At 41.0% G+C, this 27,929-nt stretch overlaps 1 protein-coding gene across 1 annotated transcript in view; it reads left to right on the top strand.

Moving 5' to 3' along the window:
• The window catches only part of LOC126481632 (4-trimethylaminobutyraldehyde dehydrogenase-like), a 160,670-nt gene that overhangs the window by 90,490 nt on the left and 42,251 nt on the right, over nucleotides 1-27,929 (top strand). The window contains exons 5-6 of the mRNA XM_050105533.1: nucleotides 269-368; nucleotides 27,107-27,234. Coding sequence (XP_049961490.1) covers nucleotides 269-368; nucleotides 27,107-27,234 — 228 coding nt within the window. The remainder of the gene's footprint in view (nucleotides 1-268; nucleotides 369-27,106; nucleotides 27,235-27,929) is intronic.

The following is a 27,929-nucleotide window of genomic DNA, read 5'->3' on the forward strand; positions in this document are numbered from 1 at the left end:
CAGGTCAAGTTATTTTGTATAGATCCTGTGCCATTTATCTTGTCAGAGGGTTCACCACCTAAGGAGGTAGACATTCCTTATATATTAGTGCACTTTTTATATGTGTGACCCCATTGTTGGGAGAGATGAGCATTGTTTGTGTAGGGGTGGGGGTGGATTTATTTTTTCAGGCCATTGTCTGTTTTCTATAAACATAAATATATTTATTTTTTGTTTTTCCCTGTTGTAATTGTGTACAAAAGTAATGAAATAAGTTCTTCCTCCATAGGGTGCAGGTGAAACAGGATCACATATGTGTCACCACCCAGATGTTGCAAAAATATCTTTTACTGGATCAGTAGCCACAGGGGTAAACATCATGACAGCAGGTAATTAGTGGTTTGCATTGCAAGCAAGATGTATTTTATCGCTGTTCTCTGGTGTATTGAATATTTTTGTTACCTGTGTTATATTTATCTGTATTGGAATTTGTACTCTGAAAGTAGGTTAATAGTACTTAGTGTGTGTATGTTGTATGTAGACTAGTGGCATCAAATGTTAGTCCTGGTTGGAATGTCAACAGTATGATGAAAAGGATAGATTGCTACTCACTCCAAAGATGACATGTTGAGTTGCAGACAGGCACAATCAAAAGACTGTTACACATTGAGATTTTTCCATAGCCTTCTTCAGAAAGGAAACTCCGCACACATTCACATAAGCAGACATGCCTCACACACACACATGACCACAATCTCCGGCCATTCCGGCCAGAAATATTTTGGCCAGAGTGGCTGGAGGTAGTGGTGATGTTTGCAAGAGATGTGCTTGCTTGTGTGAATATGTGTGTGGTTTCTTTTCTGAAGAAGGTTTTGGATGAAATCTCAATGTGTAGCAGCAACTCAGCATACCATCTTTATGGCATGTAGCAATCGATCCTTTTCAGAATATTGTTGCCTCAAGTATTTGTTTCGTTCAATTTGATGAATAGTACAACCAAAAACAATGTCTGTCTGTAACCAATGTGTAGTTTTCAAGTCCCACACTGGACAGTGTATGGATAACTGACAGTTAATTTTGATTCTGCAGTAGAAATGGATTTAAATGGGACAGTGAAACTATTTCTTCAGGGATCTACCTATTTAAGTTCTTCAGAATTTCTGCAGCACTCTCACCACATGCAGATATCAAGTGGCAAATACTAAATAAAGCTCCATACATGTGATTTCTAGGTATCCAGATGGATAATAAACTGAAGTAGCAGCAGCCTGTGGATAAGTTAACTGAAGTTCTGCCAAATTTGTATTAACCAACTACTCCCACTATGCTGATCTGGAGACACAATTGCTAGCTTTCTTTCACTCATTAGTGCACTATGGGGTAATTTCCATGGCAATGCAGTTAGGATGAATAAACCGTTTATTCTGTTGAAGCAACTAGTAAGAGTATTAAGCATCATTGTTTACTGAGCATCTTGCAGAAGGCTCTTTAGGGACTGTGGGATTCTTTATGTACCAGTACATCTACTTCTCAGTAAGCTTTATAACTAATAAAATGAATCAATTTAGGATGAACCACTGTAGTAGAACTAAAACTTAATTTGCAAATTGAGTATGCACCCCATTCTAGGATTGAGGATAGAGTTGCCGTTAGGCATCTTACATGAAATTGGAAATGTCAAGAGAGTTTAAAACTAAGTAAGAGATTACTTTATTGAAAGTCCCTTTCTTAAAACTTGCACTCAGGAGTGTAAATTTTGCTTAACATTAGTCATCTTGAACAGATTTTTAACTTCTCCGGTACATAGACAGCTAATAGTTTGCAAAATTGTAGATGGAGCAAACCCGAACAAATACCATTCATTGTGTATTTCATGTGATGCCTATCATCAATGGGGAAAAAAATTGCTTGTTTTTCACAAGAAATGAAATGTTTGTATGTTCATTCAAAAGAATGGCCCCAAATGTCTAGTGTGATATTCATTTTAATAAAATGTGATTATAGAGACAGGAAAACACTAGTTCAGCAGTACTCAATAGTGCTGTTGCATGGTGCTACCAGAGAGATTACAGGGAAGGGACTCTGGAGCTGTTCACGTCTGTGACATACCATAAATCACATGTGTCCTCTGGGTGGTGCTAAAGAACAGCAGCCACTTGAAGCAAATGCCTAAAGCCAAGGAGCAGAGGCAACCAGGTAATCTCTAAGATCTCCTAGCTAAAATGAATTTGTTATGAGACATGAGCTCAGATGGTTCTCCTCAGGACCCTCCAGCTATAAACTTTGGACCTGTAATCAAGATACGTCAAATCAACATTGAAGGCATAAGTAAATCAAGATGCAAAATCTTACAGACGATTTTATGAAAATATAACATTGATGTTGTTGTTCAGGAAACACATATTGAAAATGCAGAGCAAATGAATCAGAGAAGAAAAATTCCTGGCTTTGAATACTAGGAGCAACATAACACTGTGCTTATAGAGCGGCAACATACGTATGATCGTAGATCAAGAATACACATCTGTGGAAGTACAAGGAAAGTGATGGAAATGGAGAAGCTGTTGTAAATTGGACAGAAGACCATAGCTTACATTTGGTGTGTAATGCAAAAGATAAAGTAACATTCTTATCAGCAGCTTGGAGACAGGAGTATAATTCTGCTCTATGTTTTGTAACAACTAACAAAAATAAATTACCTCTCCATAGTTCGCAGTTCGTATTACAAGACTTCCGACACGGTCAATACCATCCAATCTTAATTGAAATATGGACAGATATCCTACTCATTTCGTCCTTTCCATGACTGAGATGGAACTTGAGAAAAGTAAAGTGGGATATATTTGTGGACAAATGTCTTCATTGGATTCCCCCAAAAGCAAAAAACTGAGAGAGGCTTATTGGAGCTATGATGTGAATCATCGACTTGTTGTGTTCAAACAGTATCTGTCAGTGTATTACTTTCTTGCTAACGGGTAGTATTTTTCTTCTCAAGAGATCATTAGTTCAGTCAAAAAATTACTTTTCCACCACATAAGAACATATGGTCTTTTCTAGATAGATAACCAGAAACTTTTTTTAATTCCTGCAAAATTCTGGGGAAAGGACAATAGAAAATAGTACCTGATCATGCTCTCACTGCTGTAGTCTTTCGTGCTACAAGGTGGATGGGTTTCAGACTAATCATTCTGCAGGATATGATGTAGACCATTTGTTTATACCCTTATGTTTTATTTTTTCATATGCTGTGCACTTTTAAGTAATTACACCTTTATCTTCTAAGCAATTTAAACGGGACCTTTTTAAATGTTAATTGTATTGTATTCCCACATATATATAAAGAAGACTTAGGTTTTGATCTTCCATGAAACATTAAAAATAATGTATCCAGGCTGTTTGAAACAAGTATCTTGTACTGCCATAGATTATCCACCGGAAGGTTGCTTATAACACTGTTGTGCTTTACAAGGTGTGCTGGTGTTGGAAGGGGTATGCCTTTGATAACATTTGTAGGGCAGCCTTCAGTTTAATTTGAGTTTATTATGTAACAATTTCACTTTCTTCATCCACTAAAAATATTACCAGTAAAAGCCTGTAAACCAGGATTTAACTTGAAACCTTTGAAACTACAGTCTTGCACTTCCCATTGGAATTATAACTGAGCATACAAGTTGTGCCGTCAAGAAACCAAATGTTTGAAATAGCACACCAGGAACCTCAGCAAGGATGCTGCAGATGGGTGCATTTATTGGCAGGTTTTAACTACAGAATTCTGTTTGTTGCATTTTGCTCCAAACTTTATTAGTCAAGCTGCTGCCACCTCTGAAGTAGATTAATGTGTAAACGTGTAATGTAATGAGGATATGCATTGTTATTCAGTTAAACAGGCGATCCATAAGATATCAAATACCTATCCAGAAAATTGATTATTATTTGATATAAAACAGCTTCCGATTCGTTTTGTGTATGTTCCGATTATGAAGAGGGGGGGGGGGGGGGCAAACTCTTTGTCTTCAAATATGTCTGCTTGTGTCTGTATATGTGTGGATGGATATGTGTGTGTGTGCGAATGTATATCCGTCCTTTTTTCCCCCTAAGGTAAGTCTTTCCGCTCCCGGGATTGGAATGACTCCTTACCCTCTCCCTTAAAACCCACATCCTTTCGTCTTTCCCTCTCCTTCCCTCTTTCCTGATGAGGCAACAGTTTGTTGCGAAAGCTTGAATTTTGTGTGTATGTTTGTGTTTGTTTGTGTGTCTGTCGACCTGCCAGCACTTTCATTTGGTAAGTCATATCATCTTTGTTTTTAGATATATGTCCATAATTTGTATTATTTAGCATGTTGGTTAGTGGGTTCAGAGCAAGGCAGATCCAGAAAGGACTTAATGAGTCTCCTTGGTATATTCCACACTTAATCTGTATTGGCTGTGATGTGATATTATTTGAATTTGTTTGGATAGTAAGTGTGGTTTTCCAATTTTTCATTAGTATGTTTAGGAACTGTATTGATTTAGGATCTACTTTGTATATTTCCAATATCTGAAGTAACCATGAGTGGGGTACACTATCAAAAGCTTTTCGGTAATCAATGTATGCATAGTGTAGCGACCTTAGTATAGTTTTAGCTTGATATGTCACCACTGCATCTATTATCAGTTGCTCTTTACACCCTCATGCTCCTTTGCAGCAGCCTTTTTGTTCTTCATTTATAATTTTTTTCTGTGTTGTATGTGTCATTAATTTCTGTGTAATGACTGAAGTTAATATTTTGTATATTGTTGGTAGGTATGTTATGGGGCGATATTTTGTTGGGTTTGCTGTGTCTGCTTGATCTTTAGGTTTCAGATAAGTTATTCCTTGTGTAAGTGTATCAGGGACTGTATATGGGTCTGCAATGTAATTGTTAAATAATTTAGTTAGATGTGAATGTGTTGAGGTGAACTTCTTTAGCCAGAAATTTGCTATTTTATCATTTCCAGGGGCTTTCTCATTGTGCGTAGAATTAATTGCTCAGGTGACTTCATGTTGCAAAATTATCACTTCAGGCATTTGTGGTATTATCTTGTATGAGTCTGTTTCTGCTTGTATCCACCATGCATGTCTGTTATGTTGTACCGGGTTTGACCATATGTTGCTCCAGAAGTGTTCCATGTCTGTTATGTTTGGTGGATTTTAATGCGTGTGTTATCTATTGTCTGGTAAAATTTCTTTTGGTTTGTGTTGAATGTTTGGTTTTGTTTCCTTCTATTTTCACTTTTTTTGTATCTTCTAAGTTGTTTGGCCAATGCTTGTAATTTCTGCTATTTTTCATCTAATTGCTCTATCGCTTCTTGTTGTGAGATTTTACGTAACCTTTTTCGTTTTTTGTCTGCTATTTCATTTCTTATAAGTTGTGTTAGTTGTCCCATGTCTTTATTCAGTTTTTCTATTCTGATCTGTAGCCTGTGTTGCCATGCTGGTTTTGTGGGTTTCTTCTGTGTGTTGGTTGGTTCTGATCTCTGCCTAGTGTGTATATTTAGTGTAGTGAGTGCGCCTATATAAACCAGTAGTTGTAACTCTTCCATAGTTGTATTTTCATTTATTTTGTTGTGTATGGTTGTGTTGATAGTTGTTATTGTTGTTTCGACTTGTAGGTTATTTGGTGGTCTATGCAAGAATGGTCTAATGTCTGTATTTGTGTCTTTGTATTCTATATATGTCAACTGAAATTTTTCGTCTATATCTAACATGTGTGTCACTTCATGTTCTATTTGTGCTTGTTCTGGTGGCTGTCTTAAGATTTCGTTTTCCTCTGATTGTTTAATTGATGCGTGTTGTTCTTTGTTTGTTTTCTCCTGGATGTTTGAGTCCACTACTGTATTTTCTTCTTCTTCTGATTGCTCATTATTTTGTTCCAGTATTTGTTGTACTTGTTGTTTGATGTTTTCTAATTCTGACTGGGGTATCCTGTTATTTTTGATTATTACACGGATCTGATCAGCTAGCCATTGTTCTGTTAAAAATTTTAGTTCTGGATATCTGGTAATAAATGTTGTGTATACTTGTGATCTGTATCCAGTTGTGTTGGTTCCTAAGTTTGTTGTTTGGTAGTAACAGAACATGAGGTGTCGGTTAACTTCATATGACCATCTCATCCTCTGTCTTTGTTTTCCTTCTAGAGTGGTTGCAGGAAGCATATCCTGCAAAACACCTCTATTTGGATTTAAATCATTTGCTGTGTGGCTAGCAGTGTCGTTACCATTGTGGACGGGCATAGGGTTCAAGCGTCGTCCCCGACTATGACAGCGCTTGTCCGAGGCTTCATTAGTTCTGTCCTGAACCAACTAATCACACTAGGGTTAGCCATATTAGTGGTTTGTTCTTTTCGTCGCCTTTTACGACTGGCAGAACATACCGAAGGCCTATTCTTTTCCCGGTCCTCCACGGGGGATTATTATTATTATTTCTTTTCTTTCTCAGACATTATGTCTGGTTAAAAATGGAAAGTGACGCGGATCTTGATCAAGCGCAACTTCCTTTTAACTGTACGGTATCTGTTACATTGCATTTAGAAACTTTCGGGTAATTGAACAGGTATCAATAATTACAGATTTCTGTAGTTGTATATATAAGTTTGGATGTAGCTGTATTGCGTTGATGTACTGGTGGATACTGTGTGGTACGACTCCTGTAGTTGATAGTATAATTGGTATAATGTCAACTTTATCCTGATGCCACATGTCCTTGACTTCCTCAACCAGTTGGATGTATTTTTCAATTTTTTCTCCTGTTTTCTTCTGTATATTTGTTGTATTGGGTATGGATATTTCGATTAGTTGTGTTAATTTCTTCTTTTTATTGGTGAGTATGATGTCAGGTTTGTTATGTGGTGTTGTTGTATCTGTTATAATAGTTCTGTTCCAGTATAATTTGTATTCATCGTTCTCCAGTACATTTTGTGGTGCATACTTGTATGTGGGAACATGTTGTTTTATAAGTTTATGTTGTAAGGCAAGCTGTTGATGTATTATTTTTGCTACATTGTCATGTCTTCTGGGGTATTCTGTATTTGCTAGTATTGTCCATCCGCTTGTGATGTGATCTACTGTTTCTATTTGTTGTTTGCAAAGTCTGCATTTATCTGTTGTGGTATTGGGATCTTTAATAATGTGCTTGCTGTAATATCTGGTGTTTATTGTTTGATCCTGTATTGCAATCATGAATCCTTCCATCTCACTGTATTATTATTATTATTTACATAATTCTTTATGACCACTAATAACATTCATAATGCAAATTAATAAAATCATAAATAAACATAAAATTTATGTAATTCCAACATTGTATTAGTATCAGTATCAGCAACTCAATAAATAATGCCCCACTTTTTTTTTTCTCTCTCAGAACATATATATTGTAAAGAGTCAGAATTTTGTGACAATATTCATCAACAGGTCTTGTCCGTGTCCTATTTTTCTATGCAGTCTCCATCACGTTCTATGGCCATACGCCAACGTTGTGGAAGAGCATGTATTCCCAGCTGGTAAAAGCTCTTGTCTTGTAGACATAGCCATGTTTTCACTGCATGACTGGCACTCTCATCATCTTCAAAGTGTGTTCCCTGTAGAGAATCTTTAAGTGACACAAAGAGATGGAAGTCTGAGGGTGCATGATTCAGCATGTTTGGAGCAGTGGCTGTGACAGGACGTCCCAAGCCTGGCTGATCACGGAGCTCAGTTTCTGCATTTCCTGAGGCTGTAACTTTCTTTACCCATTGCCCCACTGCAATCCTTTCAACTGCATCATCACCATATGCTGCACTGCACAGAAATGTTTATGGGTGTTCAAGACGGTTTCTTTTTCTGCACACAAGAATTCCATAACAGCATGCTGTTTGTAATGTGAGTCATATGTGGACGCCATTTTGACACTGTACTGCAGCTCTGCCATGTGCCAGAAAAGTTCGAAACTTCACCGGTGCCCAGAACAAACATCAAATGTGAATCACCGACAAGGACGTTTGTCTATGTTTATTAATGGCTTTTTTTTTTTTTTAATGTGGGGTATTACTTATTGAATGACCCTTGTATTTGTAATTTATTAATTAAAATCTCTATCAGTTGCAAATAATATTTTTATTAGTGACTAGTTTAGAACTTTTCATTCATTCTCGAACCATTATCTGCATTAGAAGCTATAATGTTATCAATAAAACATGAAATACGAACATTTTATGTGCAAAGTAATAAATATTTTATGAAATACCTGCATTTGTAATATTTCACTGTACATAATACATTTATTCTTACATCAAATCGATATAACAAATGTTACTCAACTCTATTATGGTAAATTACACTCAAAATTGTCTTTGGTTATATAGAACAATTTCCAGCAACATCTTTATATAGCAAAATGCATCACTGATCTCTTTGCCTCTTGGGTGAATTTTCAGTAGTTGTGAGATGAGTATTGTGATAACCATTGTTGAGAAAAGTGTGGTGTGAAGGCAGACATTTTTGTGGAAAAATTTGTGTAATTGATAATTTTGTGTGTTATGATGTATTCTTCAAAACAGAGTGTTTAACGATGGAAAGGATCATGAGAAAGTTTCATGACAAATAATTTTAAAGGTGATATTCTTCTAATTCTGGCCTTATCCTACCTACTATTCAATTTGTACTCAACTCAGAATGTTAGTTAAGCAATAGGTAGCTGACAAGATGCCGTGTGTTGACTGGGCCATATAAGTGAGCAGATGCTGGTCAGTGTAAGGAGGTGGGGGAGCTGACAAGCTAGCTGCTGCAGCCTAGCAACATGGAAAACCTGAAATTGGTAGGGAGGAGGTGCTGATGCAAACTTAAAGGCAATGTAGCCATATGGCAAGGAACTGAGCATCTTACAGCTTAGAATATTCACTGAAATACTAAAACTACTTCTAGACATAGTAGGAAAAATCTAAATCCTGCACTGAACTCATATTAGTGAGATGAGCTTGATAAAATAGTTATTAAGTGCATAAAGTCATTATTACAAAAGTTAACATTTATGTTAAAATTGTGTATGAACTCGGTAATGAATTATACAAAAGCCCAACACAGCCTTACAACACACAGTTGGATAGGGCTTGATGTTAACTAGAGGATGATATTGTTTAAATTTTTGTTGAACAAATACACAGATTGTTGCAAGTAATGTATTGAATGATTCATAAAACAAGGCCAAAAGAAAGATTTCTCCACATACACACAGCGGTCCGCAGGAGTAATTCATCCCATTGTTCCAGTATCCTGATGTTATTTAGTAGCAATTTTGGTAACATTATGTTTGTAGCAGTGTGATTTGAGCAACATAGGACTGCAGCATCCTGCTGAATAAAGTCATTCATTTGGCCAGGTTGCTGCATTTCTGTGTGCATTGTACAATATTGATAAAATTGTATAATGCAAATGCTGGATTACAAGTAGCTGAAAGTGTATGTCATATATGTTTGAAATACGTAAATGTTGTAATATGTGTTATGGACTGTGGTCAAGTTGGAGATTGCTGCATAAAGTTGCTGATCACATGACCAAGTTTTTAAATAGACAGGCAGAATGGAATTTGTGATCTTTGGTCTTCATCTGTTGGTTGGTGTGGTTGGTTTTGGTGAAATTTGTACAGGACTTGGAAATATTTTGGCATGTTCCAGTTTGGGACTCAGAAATGTGAGGGGTGTTTTAAGTAAAGCAACACTTGTTTTTCTGAAAGCAGGTTGGTTTTATTCAGCTTTCCCATACACCATATTATACCCCACTACTTTAGCTGCGAAACTTGTTCTTTATTCTCCCCCCCCCCCCCCCCCCCCCAACATAATCTCCATTCAATGCCGTGGTCTTAGACCACCTTACTGGGAGGGCCTGTATGTGTGCATGATACCACTCTACTAATCAACATTATAGTGAACATCTTGATGCATCAATCCAACTTTCACATCATGCACATACTGCTTCTTCCGAAGTGCATCCATTATTGGGCTAAACAGATGGAAGTTGGAAGGCGCGAGATTTGGGCTGGAGTGTGTATGAGGAAGAACAGTCCAATGAAGTTTTGTAATCTCCTCTCTGGTATGTAGACTTGTATGGGACCTTGTGTTGTCATGGAGAAGGAGAAGTTCATTTGCATTTTTGTGATGGAACACACTTAAGTCGTTTCTTCAGTTTCTTGAAGATAGCACAAAATACTTCAGAGTTGATTGTTGCACCGTGAAGGAGGACATCAAGCAGAATAACCCCTTCAGAGTCCCAGAAGACCATTACCCTGACTTTAGCAACTGATGGTGCGGCTTTGAACTGTCTCATCGGAGGAGAGGTGGTGTGGTGCCACCAATGTTTCATCATGATGATGATCAACTAAAGATCATTACGATCAGCTGCATAACATGCAAGCAATTCCACACAGATAGTCTTTTGTTGCTCTTTATGGTCGTCTGTTAGACAGTGAGGAACCTATTGGGCATGGACCTTTGAGTACTCCCAACTGGTGGACAAATGTGTCAGCACTACTACCAGAGATATCCAGTTGAGTAGTGAGGTGTTTGTTTGTGATCCATTGATCACCTCAAATGAGAGTATCTGCAAATTCCAACATTGCTAGAGTCACAGTTGTGTGCAGCTTGCCAGCAAAGTAGAGATCGAACAGGTTTGTGCGGTCTTGTTGTGATGATGATAGTTGCCTTGCCCAATGACTCACCTCATTGGAGGAATGCAGGGCTGAAGATCAAGTTGAGACATACCTTTCCAAATATTTAGTTTGCACCAGGTCTGATTGTGGGATCCTTTCTAACAACAAAGCCTCTGTTTTTTGTAGGGAACTTAGAGGACAAGTTGGGGGGAGTGGGGGGAATATCTAAAATGAGGAACGAGTCAGTATTGGTATAAACAACATCCCTTCCCAGTCACGTGCATTGCTTCCTTGTGGCCAACTGGATGATGTCCCAGTCTCCATCAACCCCCCCCCCCCCCCCCCCCTCCCCCAATATTGGAAGTTTGGGCACATGTCCTCTTGATGTAACAGCAGCTCCACATGTTGGGAATGTGGACCTCCGACACATACGAATGTTCCTTGTGCACCTCTCCCATTTGTGTCGACTGTAGAGAACACCACTCCCCCTGTTCGCTGAACTGCACTATTTATCAGAAAGAGAGGAAGATAATGGAATATAAGACACTGTATAGATTGACCTACACAGAGGGAAGAAAGAAATACAACCATCTTAGTCCTGTACACATGACGTCCTCCTGTGCTACAGCTACAATGACGTTGCCCTTTCGGAAAATGCCATCCCTATCTGTTATGCCTCTTAAAGTGGGCCCCCAGAGCTGCCAGAATTCATCTGCCCCCTTCATGGTTGGAGGCACTCCTCCTCCTGTTGCTCCCCTAACATCTACTTCCAGAACAAAGCTCCCCCAGCGATTGGGGACATGTATCTCCATCCCTCAGCCAGAGAACAATCAGCCTCCTCTCGCAAGGAAGACATCCCTCGGGGACATTGCCTTCCAAGGCTTCTGCTGTGGTGAAGCAGGGCAAAGCCAGTGGCTGAAGGAGCCACAGGCTGCTAGTTGTAGGGCTTCCCAATCAACATCGATTCCTGAGACTAACTCAGAGAAGCCCTCCCAGCCAGAGAAACTGAGAGAAAAGTGAGAGGATCAAAAGAAGAAGCCTGTCAAGAAGAAAGAGATCCCGGTGAACCCCATACCACTGCTTCTGGCAGGCTCCAATTCTGAGGGTGAGGTGGAGATCCTAGTGTCCCCTGAGGACCTAGATCTCCCTGGAGCGTCAGAACCAATGGACACTGAGATCACAAGCCCTTACAGGTTGCAGAAGCTGACCCTGAGGCATAAACCGCGTCCTTGGTGACTTCATGCCTTGCCGGACTACAGAAAGCATCATCCTCCAGTGAAACTGTGGCAATTTTTCCCCCCACCTGTCTGAGTTATGACAATTCGTAAACATTACACCTGATTTTTGTTTTGCCCTTCAGGAAACCTGGTTTCCAGCAATGTGGACCTCCACCCTTCGTGCTATCAGGCGTATTACAAAAATCATACTGACAGTAACAGGATGTCAGTTGGAGTCTGTAGACATACCCATACCTCTGCCTATAGTGCACCTGTGTCCCTTCAAACACTTTTAGAAACTGTGGCTGTCAGGGTGAGGACAACACAGGAAATTACCATTTGCAACATGTACCTTCCTCCACATGGTAAAGTACCACACCATCTATTGGCTGCACCAGTTTCCCAACTCCTCCCACCTTTTCTGCTTCTGGATGATTTTAATGCCCATAACCCTTTGTGCAGAATTTTTAATTTAATAGTCATGGGGGACTGGAATTCAATAGTAGGAAAAGAAAGAGAAGGAAAAGTAGCAGGGGAATATGGAATGGGGATAAGGAATGAAAGAGGAAGCCGCCTGGTAGAATTTTGCACAGAGCATAACTTGATCATAGCTAACACTTGGTTTAAGAATCATGGAAGAAGGTTGTATACATTGAAGAGGCCTGGAGACAATGGAAGGTTTCAGATAGATTATATAATGGTAAGACAGAGCTGTAGAAACCATGTTTTAAATTGTAAGACATTTCCAGGGGCAGACGTGGACTCTGACTACAATCTGTTGGTTATCAATTGTAAATTAAATTTGAAGAAACTGCAAAAACTCAGAGATGTAAGGAGATGGAACCTGGACAAACTGAAAGAACCGGAGGTTGTAGAGAGTTTCAGGGAGAGTATTAGGGAATAATTGACAAGAATGGGGGAAGGAAATTCAGTAGAAGAAGAATGGGTAGCTTTGAGAGATGAAATAGTGAAGGTAGCAGAGGATCAAGTAGGTAAAAAGATGAGGGCTAGTGGGTAACAGAAGAGATGTTGAATTTAACTGATGAAAGGAGAATGCAGTAAATGAAGCAAGCAAAAAGGAATACAAATGCCTCAAAAATGAGATCAACAGGAAGTGCAAAATGGCTAAGCAGGGATGGCTAGAGGTCACGTGTAAGGATGTAGAAGCATATATCACTAGGGGTAAGGTAGATACTGCCTACTGGGAAATTAAAGAAACCTTTAGAGAAAAGAGAACCACTTGTATGAATACTGAGAGCTCAGATGGAAAACCAGTTCTAAGCAAAGAAGGGAAGACAGAAAGGTGGGAGGAGTATCTGGAGAGTCTATGCAAGGGTGATGTACTTGAGGGCAATATTATGTAGATGGAAGAGGATGTAGATGAAGATGAAATGGGAGATATGATACTGCATGAAGAGCTTGACAGAGCACTGAAAGACCTAAGTTGAAACAAGGCCCCGGGAGTAGACAACATTCCATTAGAACTACTGATGGCCTTGGGAGAGCCAGCCCTGACAAAACACTATCATCTGGGAGCAAGATGTATAAGACAGGTGAAATACCCTCAGACTTCAAGAAGAATATAATAATTCTAATCTCAAAGAAAGCAGGTGTTGACAGGTGTGAAAATTACAGAACTATCAGTTTAATAAGCTATGGCTGAAAATACTAATATGAAATCTTTACAGACGAATGGAAAAACTGGTAAAAGCTGACCTCGGGGAAGATCAGTTCGATTCTTTGGAAATGTTGGAACACATGAGGCAATGCTGACCCTATGACTTATCTTAGAAGATGAGTTAAGGAAAGGCAAACCTATGTTTCTAGCATTTATAGACTTAGAAAAAGCTTTTGACAATGTTGACTGGAATATTCCCTTTCAAATTCTGATGGTGACAGGGCTAAAATACAGGGATCGAAAGGCTATTTACAGTTTGTACAGAAACCAGATGGCAGTTATAAGAATTGAGGGGCATGAAAGGGAAGCAGCGGTTGGGAAGGGAGTGAGACAGGGTTGTAGCCTCTCCCCGATGTTATTCAATCTGTATATTGAGCAAGCAGTGAAGGAAACAAAAGAAAAATTTGGAGTAGGAATTAAAATCCATGGAGAAGAAATAAAAACTTTGAGGTTTGCCGATGACATTGTAATTCTGTCAGATACAGCAAAGGATCTGGAAGAGCAGTTGAATGGAATGGGCAGTGTCTTGAAACTAGGATATAAGATGAACATCAACAAAAGCAAAATGAGGATAATGGAATATAGTCAAATTAAATCAGGTGATGCTGAGGGAATGAGATTAGGAAATGAGTCACTTAAAGAAGTAGATGAGTTTCGCTATTTGGGGATCAAAGTAACTGATGATGGTCAAAGTGGAGATGATGTAAGAATGTAGACTGGCAATGGCAAGGAAAGCGTTTCTGAAGAAGAGAAGCTTCTTAACATCAAGCGTAGATTTAAGTGTCAGGAAGTCTTTTCTGAAAGCATTTGTATGGAGTGCAGCCATGTATGGAAGTGAAACATGGACGATAAATAGTTTAGACGAGAAGAGAATTGAAGCTTTCGAAATGTGGTTTTACAGAAGAATGCTGAAGATTAGATGGGTAGATCATGTAACTAATGAGGGGGTACTGAATAGAATTGGGGAGAAGAGGAATTTGTGGCACAACTTGACTACAAGAAGGGATTGGTTGGTAGGACATGTTCTGAGGCATCAAGGGACCACCAATTTAGTATTGGAGGGCAGCGTGGAGGGTAAACATTATAGAGAGAGACCAAGAGATGAATACACTAAGCAGATTCAGAAGGATGTAGGTTGCAGTAGGTACTTGGAGATGAAAAAGCGTGCACAGGATAGAGTAGCATGGAGAGCTGCAAGAAACCAGTCTCTGGATTAAAGACAACAACCCTTTGTGGGGTGGAACCAAGGTTACTTGCCCTGGTAAAGGTTTCAAGAACCTACTGACTCAACTTGACCTTTGCCTCCTAAATTCAGGTGCCTCCACTCATTGCAGTGCGGCACATGGAACATACTCAGCCATTGATCTCTCATTTCTTCCTGTCCCTCCCCTGGCATCACTCAGCTGGATGCTTGCCCTGATGGTCTCTTACCAAGGCTGACTGGAACACTTTCACCTTCGCTATCACAGTTGGATCTCCATCGCACAGCAACATTGATGAGGTGATCCAGAACATCATTACTATCATTGTTTCTGCAACTGAATCAGCAGTGCCCTGTTCCTCAGGTTGTCCCCAGCAGAAGCTGGTGCCTTGGTGGTCGCCAGAAATTGCAGCAGCCATTAGAGACCGAAGGCAGGCTCTCCAAAGCCACCTGTCCCTGGAGCAGCTCTTTGCCTTCAAATGGCTCCATGCCTGGTCCCGTCAACTCATCAAACAGCAGAAACAATAGTGTTGGGAATGACACATCTCCACCATTGGAACACAAACCTCTCCTTCACAGGTCTGGACAAAGCTCAGACACATTTACGGATATCAGACCCCTGCAGTATACCTGGGATTTCCACACATGGAGCTGTATATAGTGACCCAGATGCAATTGCAGAGCAACTTGCCAGGCATTATGGTTGAACCTCTGCATCTGAGAACTACCACCCCACCTTTTGTATTCTAAAACCGGGTGGAATGACAAAACTTTTCTTTTCCTACACAAAACCCTGATCCGTTTAACGCTCCATTCAATGAGTGGGAATTCGTCAGTGTCCTTGCAGATTGTCCTGACACATCCCCCTGGCCAGATCACATCCATCACCAAATGATTAAACGTCTGTCAGTAGATTACCAATGCCACTCCTTGCCATCTTCAACTGCATTTGGAGTGATGGAGAATTCCTGTCACAAAGGCATGAAAGATTATCGTTCCAGTGCTCAAACCCATTAAGAACACGCTAGATATGGATAGCTATCACCGTATTAGCCTCACCAATGTTCTGTGAAAGCTTCTTGAACACATGGGGAGCCAGTTGTTTGACTCCTTGAGTCTTGGGACCTTCTGGCTCTGTCCCAGGGGAGTTTTTGCTAATGTTGCTCCATTACTGATAACTTGGTATACCTGGGGTTTGCTGTCTGAACAGCCATTTCCCAGCATCACCACCTTATTACTGTCTTTTTTTACTTGAAGAAAGCCTATAATACCACTCGGCGACACCACATCCTCGCTACTCTGTGTGAGTGGGGTCCTTGGGACTCACTCCTGATTTGTATGCAGAACTTTTTGTTGCTCCACACATTCAGAGTTCGAGTCGGTGCTTCACACAGTTTCTCCCATATCCAAGGGAATGGGGTCCTGCAGGGCTTTGTACTGACCGTCCCCCCCTCTTTAATTGCCATTAGTGATCTCGCAGGAGCAGTGGTGTCCTCAGTATCACCCTTCTTATATGCTGACGACTTCTGTGTTTCCTATTGCTCATCTACAGTTGTTGTGGCTGAATGTCGACTGCAGGGAGCCATACAAAAGTGCAGTAATGGGCCCTCACCCATGACTTTCTGTTTTCAGCCACCAAGACTTGTGTCATGCATTTCTGTCATCATCGTACTGTCCACTCACATTCAGAACTTTACCTAAATGACCAGCTACTTAACACAGTGGAGACTTATTGCTTTTTAGGACTGGTTTTCGATACCCACTGAACTTGACCACCCCATCTTTGTAAGCTTATGCTAAAGTGCTGGTGTAATATCAACATTTTTTGTTGGCCGAGTCACACCAACTGGGGTGCAGACTGCCCTACACTGTTGTAGCTGTACAGAGCCTTGTACTGGACCATCTTGACTATGAAAGCTTGGTGTATGGTTCAGCATCACCCTCAGAATTGCGGATGCTGGACCCTATACACCGAGTTCGACTTGCAACAGAAAGTTTCTGAATGAGCATGGTGAACAGCCTACTCGTGGAAGCTGGCGTTCCCCCATTGTGGATCAGATACTGACAACTGCTTGCAAATTATGTCACACGCATTCACAGAAGCCTCAACATCCAAATTACCATCTCCTTTTCACTAACATGATGGCTCATCACCTGCAAAGGCGACCCTGACTGGTGATTACGATTGCCATCTGTGTCCGGTCCCTTCTCACTGAACTCGAGTCTTTCCCTGTATCATCTTTCCTGTGGGTCCACTCACGTACACCTCCATGGTCCATGCCTTGGCCACAGCTTTGTCTGGACCTAATGCAATGCCCAAAAGAGTCAGTTCCTCCCAAGACCAATTTTTCTCTGCTTTTGGCAAGTTCCAGGGCTCAGAAATATTCTACACCAATGGCTTGATGGTCTATGGTCACTTTGGCTTCTCTTATGCTCACGCTGGACATACTGAAGAGCACCTCTTGTCAGATGGCTGCAGTGTTTTCACTGCAGAGTTGATAGCCATCTCTCATTCTCTTGAGCATATCAGCTCCTGCACAGGTGAGACCTTTGTCATCTGTAGTGACTCCTTAAGCAGCCTACAAGTTATTGAACAGTGCTTCCCTCACCATCCTTTGGTAATGGCTATCCAGGAGTTTGTTTATGCCCTCATAAACTGTGGATGTTTAGTGTCCTTCATTTGAACCCCAGGATATATCGGATTCCCTGGAAATGAACTTGCTGACAGGCTTGCCAAACAGGCTACTGATAAACTGACTCTAAAGATTGGCAAACCAGAACCTGATCTCAAAGTTTTTGGGATACCGAATGGCACACTGTAAGTGTGCCAAATAAATTACATTCAATAAAGGAGACAATGAATGTGTGGAGGTGGAGGTCAGCCATGCAAACCACTCGCAGGGACTCTGCTCTCCTTTGTCAGCTCCGCATTGGCCATACTTGGCTGATTCACGGTCACCTACTCCATGGCGAGGACCCACCCCAGTGTTGATGTGGTTCTCGGTTGACAGTAGCCCACATCATTTTGGACTGTCCCAATCTAGCCGCCCTAATGTGGTCTTTTACACTTCCTGACTCATTCCCTACGGTGTTAGGTGACAACGCCTCGATGGCTGATCTATTTTTACATTTTACTCAAGAGAGGGGTTTTTATCACTCAATCTGAGGGTGAGCGTGTGACCTTCTCTCCCAGGCCTTCACTCTCCCTCCATTTTAACTCTTCCTCGCTCTGCTTTGCTGTTTGTTTGCCTTGATGTTCATTTTTCCTTATCTGTGTTTCTCTAGCCTTGTGTTTTTAGGCTGGAGATTTTAGTGTGTTGCAGAGTGGCTGGCTCATCCTTTTTTATTCTTGTGATCAGCTAGCCCAGTCCATCTGCTGTATCATTTTAATACCTTCTACCACCTTTTTTCCTTTTGTACATGTTTTCCCATTTTGGCTTGTTTCTTTTGTTTACTCTTTCAGTGTGGTTCCCAGTTATTTTTATGCCTTTTTTGCTTTGTAGACTCTTTTGGAGAATGATTTTAATCCAAGACCTGTTTGAATGAGGAAAAAGGAACTGGTGACCCTCTAGTTTAGTCCCTTTACTCCCAAAACCAGCCAATCAACCACTCACCATGATTTTGTTCACTGCCAGGTCTCAATAGATTTTCTACCATCGTGTATGAATATCTGTGATGCTGTGGTTTTCTGCCAAAAGAAACTCAATGGCAGGTTTCTAATTGGGTCATATCCGTGTTACAGATGCCATTTAGAAGGTGATGTATTGCACTGCCACCTATCACAACTTCATGAAATTATAAAAGCTATAGTGGGAATATTCCATGACATCCCACAACAAATTCTACATTTTTTCAACTGAAACTGGCTGAGAAAAAAATGTGTTGATTTGCTTATTGAATACCCCTCATATTTTGAAACTTTGAATGCTAATGGGCATAGACTGATAAAAGTGCTATCGGTGATTGAAATTTTCTGTCGAAGTGAATTTCTTACTGTATAAAGACTTACCTGCCTTTGATGAAATTTGGGATTCTGATGCAGTTTAAGTGACTTGGTGCTACCTGTGAACAAATTGCTTGCTCTGTAAAGTTAATCATTTTAATTTCTTATGTGTATATTGAGTTCAGTGACAACTTGTATGAGGCCACCATCAAAATAAATTTGTGTCTGATTTGAATAAATTAACAATGAAAATTAATCTTTTGGCTCTATCTCACATTATTATTTTACCAGTAATTTATTAATTTATTGGTTTAATCTACTGATTTTTTGACACTATATTGTAGTGCCTCATGATAGTTCCATGTTTGTGCAAATGGTTAAAGCAACAATGCATGCCCAAATTCCTCATGTGCAGATGATACATATGCACATTTCAGGTCATGTACTTGCCTTGTGGTGGTTAGGTAGCAAGTAATTGATCCCAATTGGTGATTAATTTCTCATCGTTTACTTGTTACTAGTCTCCAGGGACAGTGCATACCTGTGTATCTGATGCATTTGCATGTTCAACCTTCTAAGTGAACTTAGTCATCAGCGAGAACAAAACGATTAAATTGAGGGAAAAAAAATTATAATCATTCATGTTCTTGACTCTTTTCATTGTCATGCAGTTCATAACCTTCCGACTACCCATGTGCAGAGCTTGTCTGTGCACACATCTACCACTGTCTCTCCATAGACTATCATTGGTATGAGGTATGTCATTAGACAGCCACCTAAGAAACAACCTGCATCTCATACAAACTGAAATGCAATGTTTTTTTCAACATTTTGCACCACCATGACAGTTAAATCAAACTATGGAAAATCCAGGATGGAATGTAAACATTTTATGAGAAGGACAGTTGCTACTCACCATATAGTGGAGATGCTACTGTCACAGATAGGCACAACAAAAAGACTCTGACAATTAAAGCTTTCAGCCATTAAGGCATTCATCAACAATACACACACACACACACACACACACACACACACACACACACACACACAGCTGCAGTCTCAGGCAACTGAAACCACATTGCAAGCAGCAGCACCAGTGCGTGATGGGAGTGGTGACTGGGTGGGGATAAGGAGGAGGTGGGGCAAGGAGGGGGAGGGGTAGTATGGTGGGGATGGTGGACAGTGAAGTGCTGTAGGTTGGACATTGGGCTGGGGAGGGAGGGGGGGGGGGGAGTAGCGGAAAAGGAAACAAATAAAAAGACTGGGTGTGGTGGTGGAATGGCAGCTGTGTAGTGCTGGAATGGGAACAGAGAAGGGGCTGGATGGGTGAGGACAGTGACTGACTTCTTTCTCCCCTTTTCCACTACTTCCCCCCTCCCCCTCCCCACCTCTCCCCTGCCCTCTGTCTAACCTGCAGCGCTTCACTGTCCATCACCCCCACCATACTATCCCTCCCCCTCCCCACCCCAGCTACCTCCTTACCCCACCCACTCACCACTCCCATCATGTACTGGTGGTGCTGCTCGCAGTGGAGTTTCAGTTGCCTGAGACTGCAGTCGTGTGTGTGTGTGTGTGTGTGTGTGTGTGTGTGTGTGTTGTTGACGAAGGCCTTAATGGCACAAAGATTTAATTGTGAGAGTCTTTTTGTTGTGCCTATCTGCGACTCAGCATCTCTGCCATGACAGTTACTAAGAACGAGCAAATATAGGCAGCATGTCTCTATTGGTAACACATAAAATCTTGTTACCAGACATCTTCCACAATGCCTTCTGTGTGCTATTAGAGTTCTTTCCAATACTAGTAATCTCAAAGCATTGTTGAGTACTTATTCTACTGAATGTGTTTCTTTCCCACTTCGCATCACTCCTCTCACTTATTCACATCTTCCCTTTTATTCTTACTGTTTCTCATTTATTTACTTTTCTTCCTCGACATGCCTCTCTCCATGCAGCAAATGAAGCCGGTGAAAGGGACTACAAATGTCTAAAAAATGAGATTGATAGGAAGTGCAAAATGGCTAAGCAGGAATGACTAGAGACAAATGTAAGGACATAGAAGCATGTACCACAAGGAGAGAGATAGATATTGCCTGCAAGAAAATTAAAGAGGCCATTGGAGAAAAGAGAAGTGTTGTGACTCACCGATCATTCAAAGTGCCGCCGCGCAATTACGCGCGTCATGTACATGCGGCGCTGTCTGCCAGCCATGCAGCAACCGCGCCACCTAAGCGGCCAGCCAGCCAGCAGCCGCTAGACTTGGACTCAGTGCTCATTCGAATGTTACAGTGTTCACATGTCTTGCTTTGTCAACTTGCTCAGTGACTTATATGTGTGGAGTCGTTTTGAAATATGTGTGTTCAACTTGACATTATAACAATTGGCGATGAGGTAGCGGATTTTTCCTTTTCATCGTTGACCAACAGGTTTCCATGGCTACTGTCAAGCAACTATTGCAAGGTCTCATTGAACAGCAAACGCTTCTAACATTGGCGATTCGCGATATTGTCGCGGCGTCAAATGCGGGGCGTTTCTCGTCGTTGTCTATACCTCCTTTTCCTCCTTACGATGAGACGGTGGAAGACTGGTCTGATTATGAAAAAGGTCTTCGACAGCACTTGTTGGCGTTTCATGTCACGGACAAACAAACATGTAAGTCTCTGTTCCTTTCCTGGATTTCACCTCAAATGTATCTGTTGTTGTCGCAATTGGCTCCTTTGAAAGATCCTGCGTCTTTGTCCTTTGCTGAAATGTGCTCACTTCTGTCTGTCTATTTTCAAGAGCAAACGCATGTGGTAGCCTCTCATGTTGCCTTTTATCGTTGTCAAAAACGACCGCATGAATCCTATCGCACTTGGGATGCTGAACTACACGGCCTCAGTCGAACGTGTCAGTTTGTTACTGAAGTTCACAAAGAATCCTATGCCGATTCCATGGTACGGGATGCTATTACCTGGTCGGCGGCCGACAAAAAAGTTCGGCAACGTGCCCTTCAGTTGGCAAATCCGACTCTAGATGAAGTCCTATCCATCGCGCAGTCTTTTGAAATTTCTCGTGCCGCTGGGGCGCAAATAGAGGCGTGGGGTGATGTCAGAGAAATACAGCCTCTGTGCGCTGTTGACGACACGTGCGGTGCATCCCCGCCGGCCGACATGGCCGCAGTACGCTCCCACGCGCAGCCTTGGCCTTACCGTAAACAACCCTCTAAGAAACTACAGCAAAACCCCCAGCAACTTCCTTCATGTCCGAGGTGTTTTACGAAACATTTATGCGAGGATTATCCCCAACGTTGGGCTGTGTGTCACAATTGCAAAAAGAAGGGACACGTGTCTTCCGTTTGCAAATCTGACCACATACATGATGTTCATGAACATGATGCTGATTCTGATTCTGTGTTGTCTGTCAATTGTACTTCTTCCCTTTCAGGGAAGTTATTCCTCACTGTCCAAATACTTGGTCGAAATGTTCGCATGCAGGTGGATACTGGTTCTGCTGCCACTATAATTAATTCTCAGACGTATCTTCAGTTGGGTTTGCCACTCCTATCACCTGTCACTCAGCAATTACGGACATACAATAAACAGAAGATTTCTCTCTTGGGACAATTTAATGCTGAGGTATCTTACAAATCCGTCGTTCGCACTGTTCCCATATTTGTGGTCGACCAGAGTAACGCAGAGAATCTGTTTGGTTTTGATGCCTTTCGCGTTTTTGGGTTCTCCATAGATGACTCTGTCAATATCGTCTCTGATCCTATTCCTTATGCTCAATTGGATTCCTTGTCGACGACATTTTTGTCCCTTTTTTCTCCTGGGTTAGGCCGTGCAAACGACTTTGAAGCTCATTTCATGCTCAAACCCACTGCTCGGCCTAAGTTTTTTTGGGCTCGGCCCATTCCTGTGGCCCTTCGTGATCGAGTACAACGGGAACTGGATTGTCTCACTGCTTCAGGGGTCTTGCTTCCTGTCACTTCCAGTGAGTGGTCCTCTCCTGTCGTTGTCGTTGCTAAGCCCAGTGGTGATATTCGTCTCTGTGGCGATTTTAAAGCTACTGTAAATGCGCTTCTCCAGTTTCTGGCTTCTTACCGTTTCACCCCCATGGGCGACCACAGCCCGGTTGAGCTCGTACATGGCCGACAGCCCCACACGCTACTTCATCTTCTGCGGCCTTCCACTTCACTGCCGTGGGTGCCTTCGCTTGGCCGGTTCACCGCTGACGACCTTGTCTGTGTACAGGGATATGGCAGGCGGCCAAAATGGAGTCCAGGCCACATCTTACGACACCATGGCCGACGCCTGTATGAAATGCAAACGGACACGGGTGTTGCAGTGCGTCATTTGGACCAGCTTCGGCCTCGTGTGCCGGCAACGCCTGTTCCGAATGCCGCTACACCACCTTCGGCTCTACCTGACGCTCGGGATCTTGGCATCTCTCATTACTCACAACGCAGCCCTCTCACCGTCATCTCGGTGCCGATACAAGAACGGACACCACCAGTAGACGTGCCCATGCAGGAACCGGATGACCATCATCTGTCGGAGGCAAATCTACTCGCCTCCTTCTCCTACGGACACTGACACATCGCCCATGTCTCCTGTTATATCAACTGGACTTGCCGCAACGGGCAGATTGGTGCAGTGGGTCCCAGCCGATTCTACCCCTACGTCTCCTGTCATCTCGATCCGGTATCATCGGGGACACTTCCGTCTGTACAGGAAGCCTCCTCGATACTTTACTGCCAGTCAAACAACACCTATGGACGTTAGCAATCTACAGGCCACCTCCATCAAGACCAGTGCAAAAATTTCAAAGGGGGGAAAAGTGTTGTGACTCGCCGATCATTCAAAGTGCCACCGCGCAATTACGCGCGTCGTCTACATGCGGCGCTGTCTGCCAGCCAGGCAGCAGCCGCGCCACCTAAGCGGCCGGCCAGCCAGCGGCCACTAGACTTGGACTCAGTGCTCATTCGAATGTTACAGTGTTCACATGTCTTGCTTTGTCAACTTGCTCAGTGACTTATATGTGTGGAGTCGTTTTGAAATATGTGTGTTCAACTTGATGTTATAACAAAAAGCAGCTATATGAATATCAAGACCTCAGATGGAAAACCAGTCCTGAGCAAAGGAGGGAAAGCTGACAGGTGGAAGTAGTATGTTGTGGGTCTATATTATAGAAATAGAAGAGGATGTAGATGAAGAGGAGATGAGAGAGACAATACCGCGAGCAGAATTTAACAGAGCGCTGAAAAGTCTAAGTTGAAACAAGGCCCCGTCAGACCTGCTGACAGCTTTGGGAGAGCTAGCCATGACAAAAGTCTTCCATCTGATGTGTGAGATATATGAGATAGGTGAAATATCCTCAAACTTCAAGAAGGATGTAGTAATTCCGATTCCAAAGAAAGCAGGTAATGATAGGTGTGAATATTATCAAACTATGAGTTTAATAAGTCATGGTTACAAAATATGAACACAAATTCTTTACACAAGAAGAGAAAAACTGATAGAAGCCGACCTCGGGAAATATCAGTTTGTTATTCCAGAGAAATGTGGGCACATACCTCCCAACAATTTATGTTAGAAGAGAGTTTAAGGAAAGGCAAACTTACGTTTATAGCATTTGTAGACTTAGAGGAAGCTTTTGACAATGTTGACTGGAATACTCTATTTGAAATTCTGAAGACAGGAGTGGTAAAATACAGGGAGCGAAAGACTTTTTACAATTTACAGAAACCAGATGGCAATTGTAAGAGTCGAGGGGCATGAAAAGGAAGCAGTGGATGAGTGAGACACAGTTGTAGCTTATCACTGATGTTATTCAGTCTGTACACAGAGCATTAAGGGGACGTTGTATGCCCTAGGCCGCCAATGTTAAATTATCGAAATTTGTGATCCATTATCTTGGAAACTTTTTAAGACACCAACTTACAATTTTCCCTAATTATTGAATGTACCTTTCTAGATACACTGAACTAGAATTATTACTAAAATTGTATTGTGGGGCATGGGGCATGGTTTTCTTTTTTTTTTCCCCAAACACCCAATTTTTTTTGACAGAATTTTGTAAATAAATGAACATAAAAACAAAACAACTCAGGATATTGTAATTATTCTATTTCCATATGTGTTGAATTTCACACTTGGCATGCTGTGAAAATTTCATATCTCTATCATCAGCACTTTTTTAGAAAACGGGTCATTTATTACAAAAAACCGTAGTTCAGAGATATAGAGGTTTAAAACTTTTTTGGTTACAAATTCTTATACAGACGTACATTTCTGTGTCTTTTATGTGCTAAAAATGCCTTGGCCCATAGTCTGTGTCTTCTTCAGTGTCACAACAGCCCTCTGCTTGCCTCCTCCTTTTCTTTCTTGCTTCTTTTGTCATTTGCTGAATAAGCTAATTCTGCTTCATGTACACGAAGCTCATCCAGTTCTCACAGTCCTTTAGCTATGTTCTGTCCAAATTTTACCCCTAACTTCTCCAGAACGTTAAGTCTTTCATAGTTCCCACCATTAAAAGTTATTACAGCATCAGACCTTACTAACGTTAGAGTCATAAGGCCAACAAATATATTTTTAGGCACATGGCACCACACAACATTATTCAAGGACTCATTCACATTCTGGGTCTTCCCACGTAAACACTTCTTTAGTAGCTCAGGATTTGCCAAATCTCTGTAAATAGGTTTGATTGCCTCCATTACTGCCAAAGGAAGAGAATGTTTATGTGTAAATTCATGCAGGTTGCCAGAAAATTCAGCTTGCCAATATTTACACCAAGTGTTTGGTGGAGGTTGACACAAAGCCTGACATGGATTTTCATCAGTTGACATTTGATGAACGAAAGTGCTCCACACAGCTCATTTCATCTTCTCTAAATTGTCACAGTTATCTCTAATGGACTATGCTTAGTCATTTTATTTACGTAAAAAAGCAATAGAAGTTAGTTTACTACAAAAATAGCCGATAATCACACTACTTCCAACGAAAACTAATATCAGAAACAAAGGACTGATTTGTTGATTCATAATGCCATCTTCTGAGACATAGCAGTAGGCACAAAACAAAGCAGTTCACAGCCTTCTAGACTGTGTAGTTCCCAAGATATGACTGCTCAACTGTGGCAGTGTATGCGTAGCCACGAAATTTGAGTCACACATCAACATTCTAAACAATATTTGGAGGTCTCACAACTGTTTGATTTTAATGTGTTGTGTACCAAAATGTTCAGGAAAGTTCAAAGTAAATTATGGAGTAGAAAACAGAAAAAGTCAAATTACAACAAATTTCACGTACAATGTCCCCTTAAAGGAAACCAAAGAAAAATTTGGAGAAGGAATTAAAGATCAGGAAGAACAAATGAATACTTTGAGGTTTGTTGATGACATTGTAATTCTGTCAGAGACAGCAAATGACTTGGAAGAGCACTTGGATGGAACAGGCAGTGTTTTGAAAGGTGGGTATAAGATGAACATCAACAAAAGCAAAACAAGAATAATGGAATGCGGTGGAATTAAATCAGGTTATGCTGAGGGAATTAGATTGGGAAGCAAGACCTTAAATTAGTAGAAGAGTTTTGCTATTTGCACAGCAAAATTAACTGACAGTGCCCTAAGTAAAAAGGCTCTAAGGTGTAGGCTGGCAATGGCAAGAACAGCATTTCTGAGGAAAAGAAATTTGTCAACCCAGCTAGAAGAAGGGATCAGTTGTTATGACACATTCTGGGACATAAAAGGAAAATGATCATCAATATTGGAGGGAAGTGGGGGGGGGGGGGGGGGGGTTAGGAGGGAATAAAAATCATAGAGGGAGTCCAAGAGATGATTACAGTAGGCAGATTTGGAAGGATGTAGGTTGCAGTAGTTATTCAGAGATTAAGAGGCTTGCACAGGATAGAGTGGCATGGAGAGCTGCATCAAATCAGTCTTCAGACTGAAAACCACAACAGCAACAACAATGCCACCACATTTTTTTTCTATTGTTATCCATTTTTGTCTCATCTGTAATTTTTTGTTCTATACTTCCTTTATCTCTAACTTATGAGCTTCCATCTCTGTGTCTTGTAGCAGCTTAGGTTTCAGATTATTTATTGCTAACAAGTGATTGTTTATTGCTAACAAGTGCTTGTTTATTTTCTTTCCAGCATGCCCTGATTTGTTTCCTGTGACCCACAGTCCATGACAACACTCTTAATAAATCCTTGGTCAACCTAATGTACTCCAACCACTTCTTCTCTTTTAACAGAACAAAGGTATTAATTTCGTGACTTCATTTCCATGCGTGCCCTTAGTGTCACTTAGTAAATAGATTTTTTTGGTAATTTTAAGTTACAGTTTCAGTTAAATGATAAGTTTCCTTGTAGATAAAACAAGTAATGTATCATATTAAAAACTGTAACATTTTTTGCAATATATAGTGTAAAATATAATGAATTGATTGATTTCTTTACAGCTGCAGCAGGAATGAAAAAAGTTACTTTAGAACTTGGCGGCAAATCACCCCTTATTATATTTAATGATGCAGATGTAGAAAATGCAGTAAAAGCAGCCATGGTGGCAAACTTCCTTTCCCAAGGTCAAGTAAGTATGCTCAGATAAACTGAAAGGTATTATAAGTAAATTATGCATCACAGTGGCACTGGAATGTAAAATGTACAATAGTAAAACTGGTTTATAGAAACCTTAGTCTCCTGACCTTAGGCCCAATTCACAAAGAAATTGTATGGTGTGGACACCTAGCAGTGACAGGTCAGAAATGTGGTGTGGATGGGACATGAGCAATTTACACAGAAGTGGCACTGTCAGAGAGACACCGAACGGTTGTGTTACGAGAGGATCAGAATATGTTATCTTAATCAGACAGTATTGATGCACTGGCTTTTTCAAAACTCTTGAATGTTGAGCAGTGAAGAAAATATTGCTTACATATGTTATGACTGAAAACAGGGAAGAAATGTGGCACATTCATCATAGTGAAGAAACTGAACATTTATCGCAAATATTTCCAGCATTTTTACAACACAAAAGTGTTTCTGTATTGCATTAGACAAAGCAAAGGACAGAATTCAGAGAAAAGCAACAAAATTAGAATTTCTTGATCGTAATTCCTATTTTTCATGTGGTTTTCATTTTAACATAAGCCTAAACATTTCTGCTTTTGTGAGAGATATTCAAAATATTACCCCAGTTTTCCAAAATCTGATCATCCATAAATATTTCACTGCTGTAGACCAGCAATTCCTCTTTAGAGGACATAGTTTCCTACCATGTGATAG

Source organism: Schistocerca serialis, chromosome 1 (assembly GCF_023864345.2).
Source record: "Schistocerca serialis cubense isolate TAMUIC-IGC-003099 chromosome 1, iqSchSeri2.2, whole genome shotgun sequence".
Lineage (NCBI taxonomy): Eukaryota > Metazoa > Arthropoda > Insecta > Orthoptera > Acrididae > Schistocerca > Schistocerca serialis.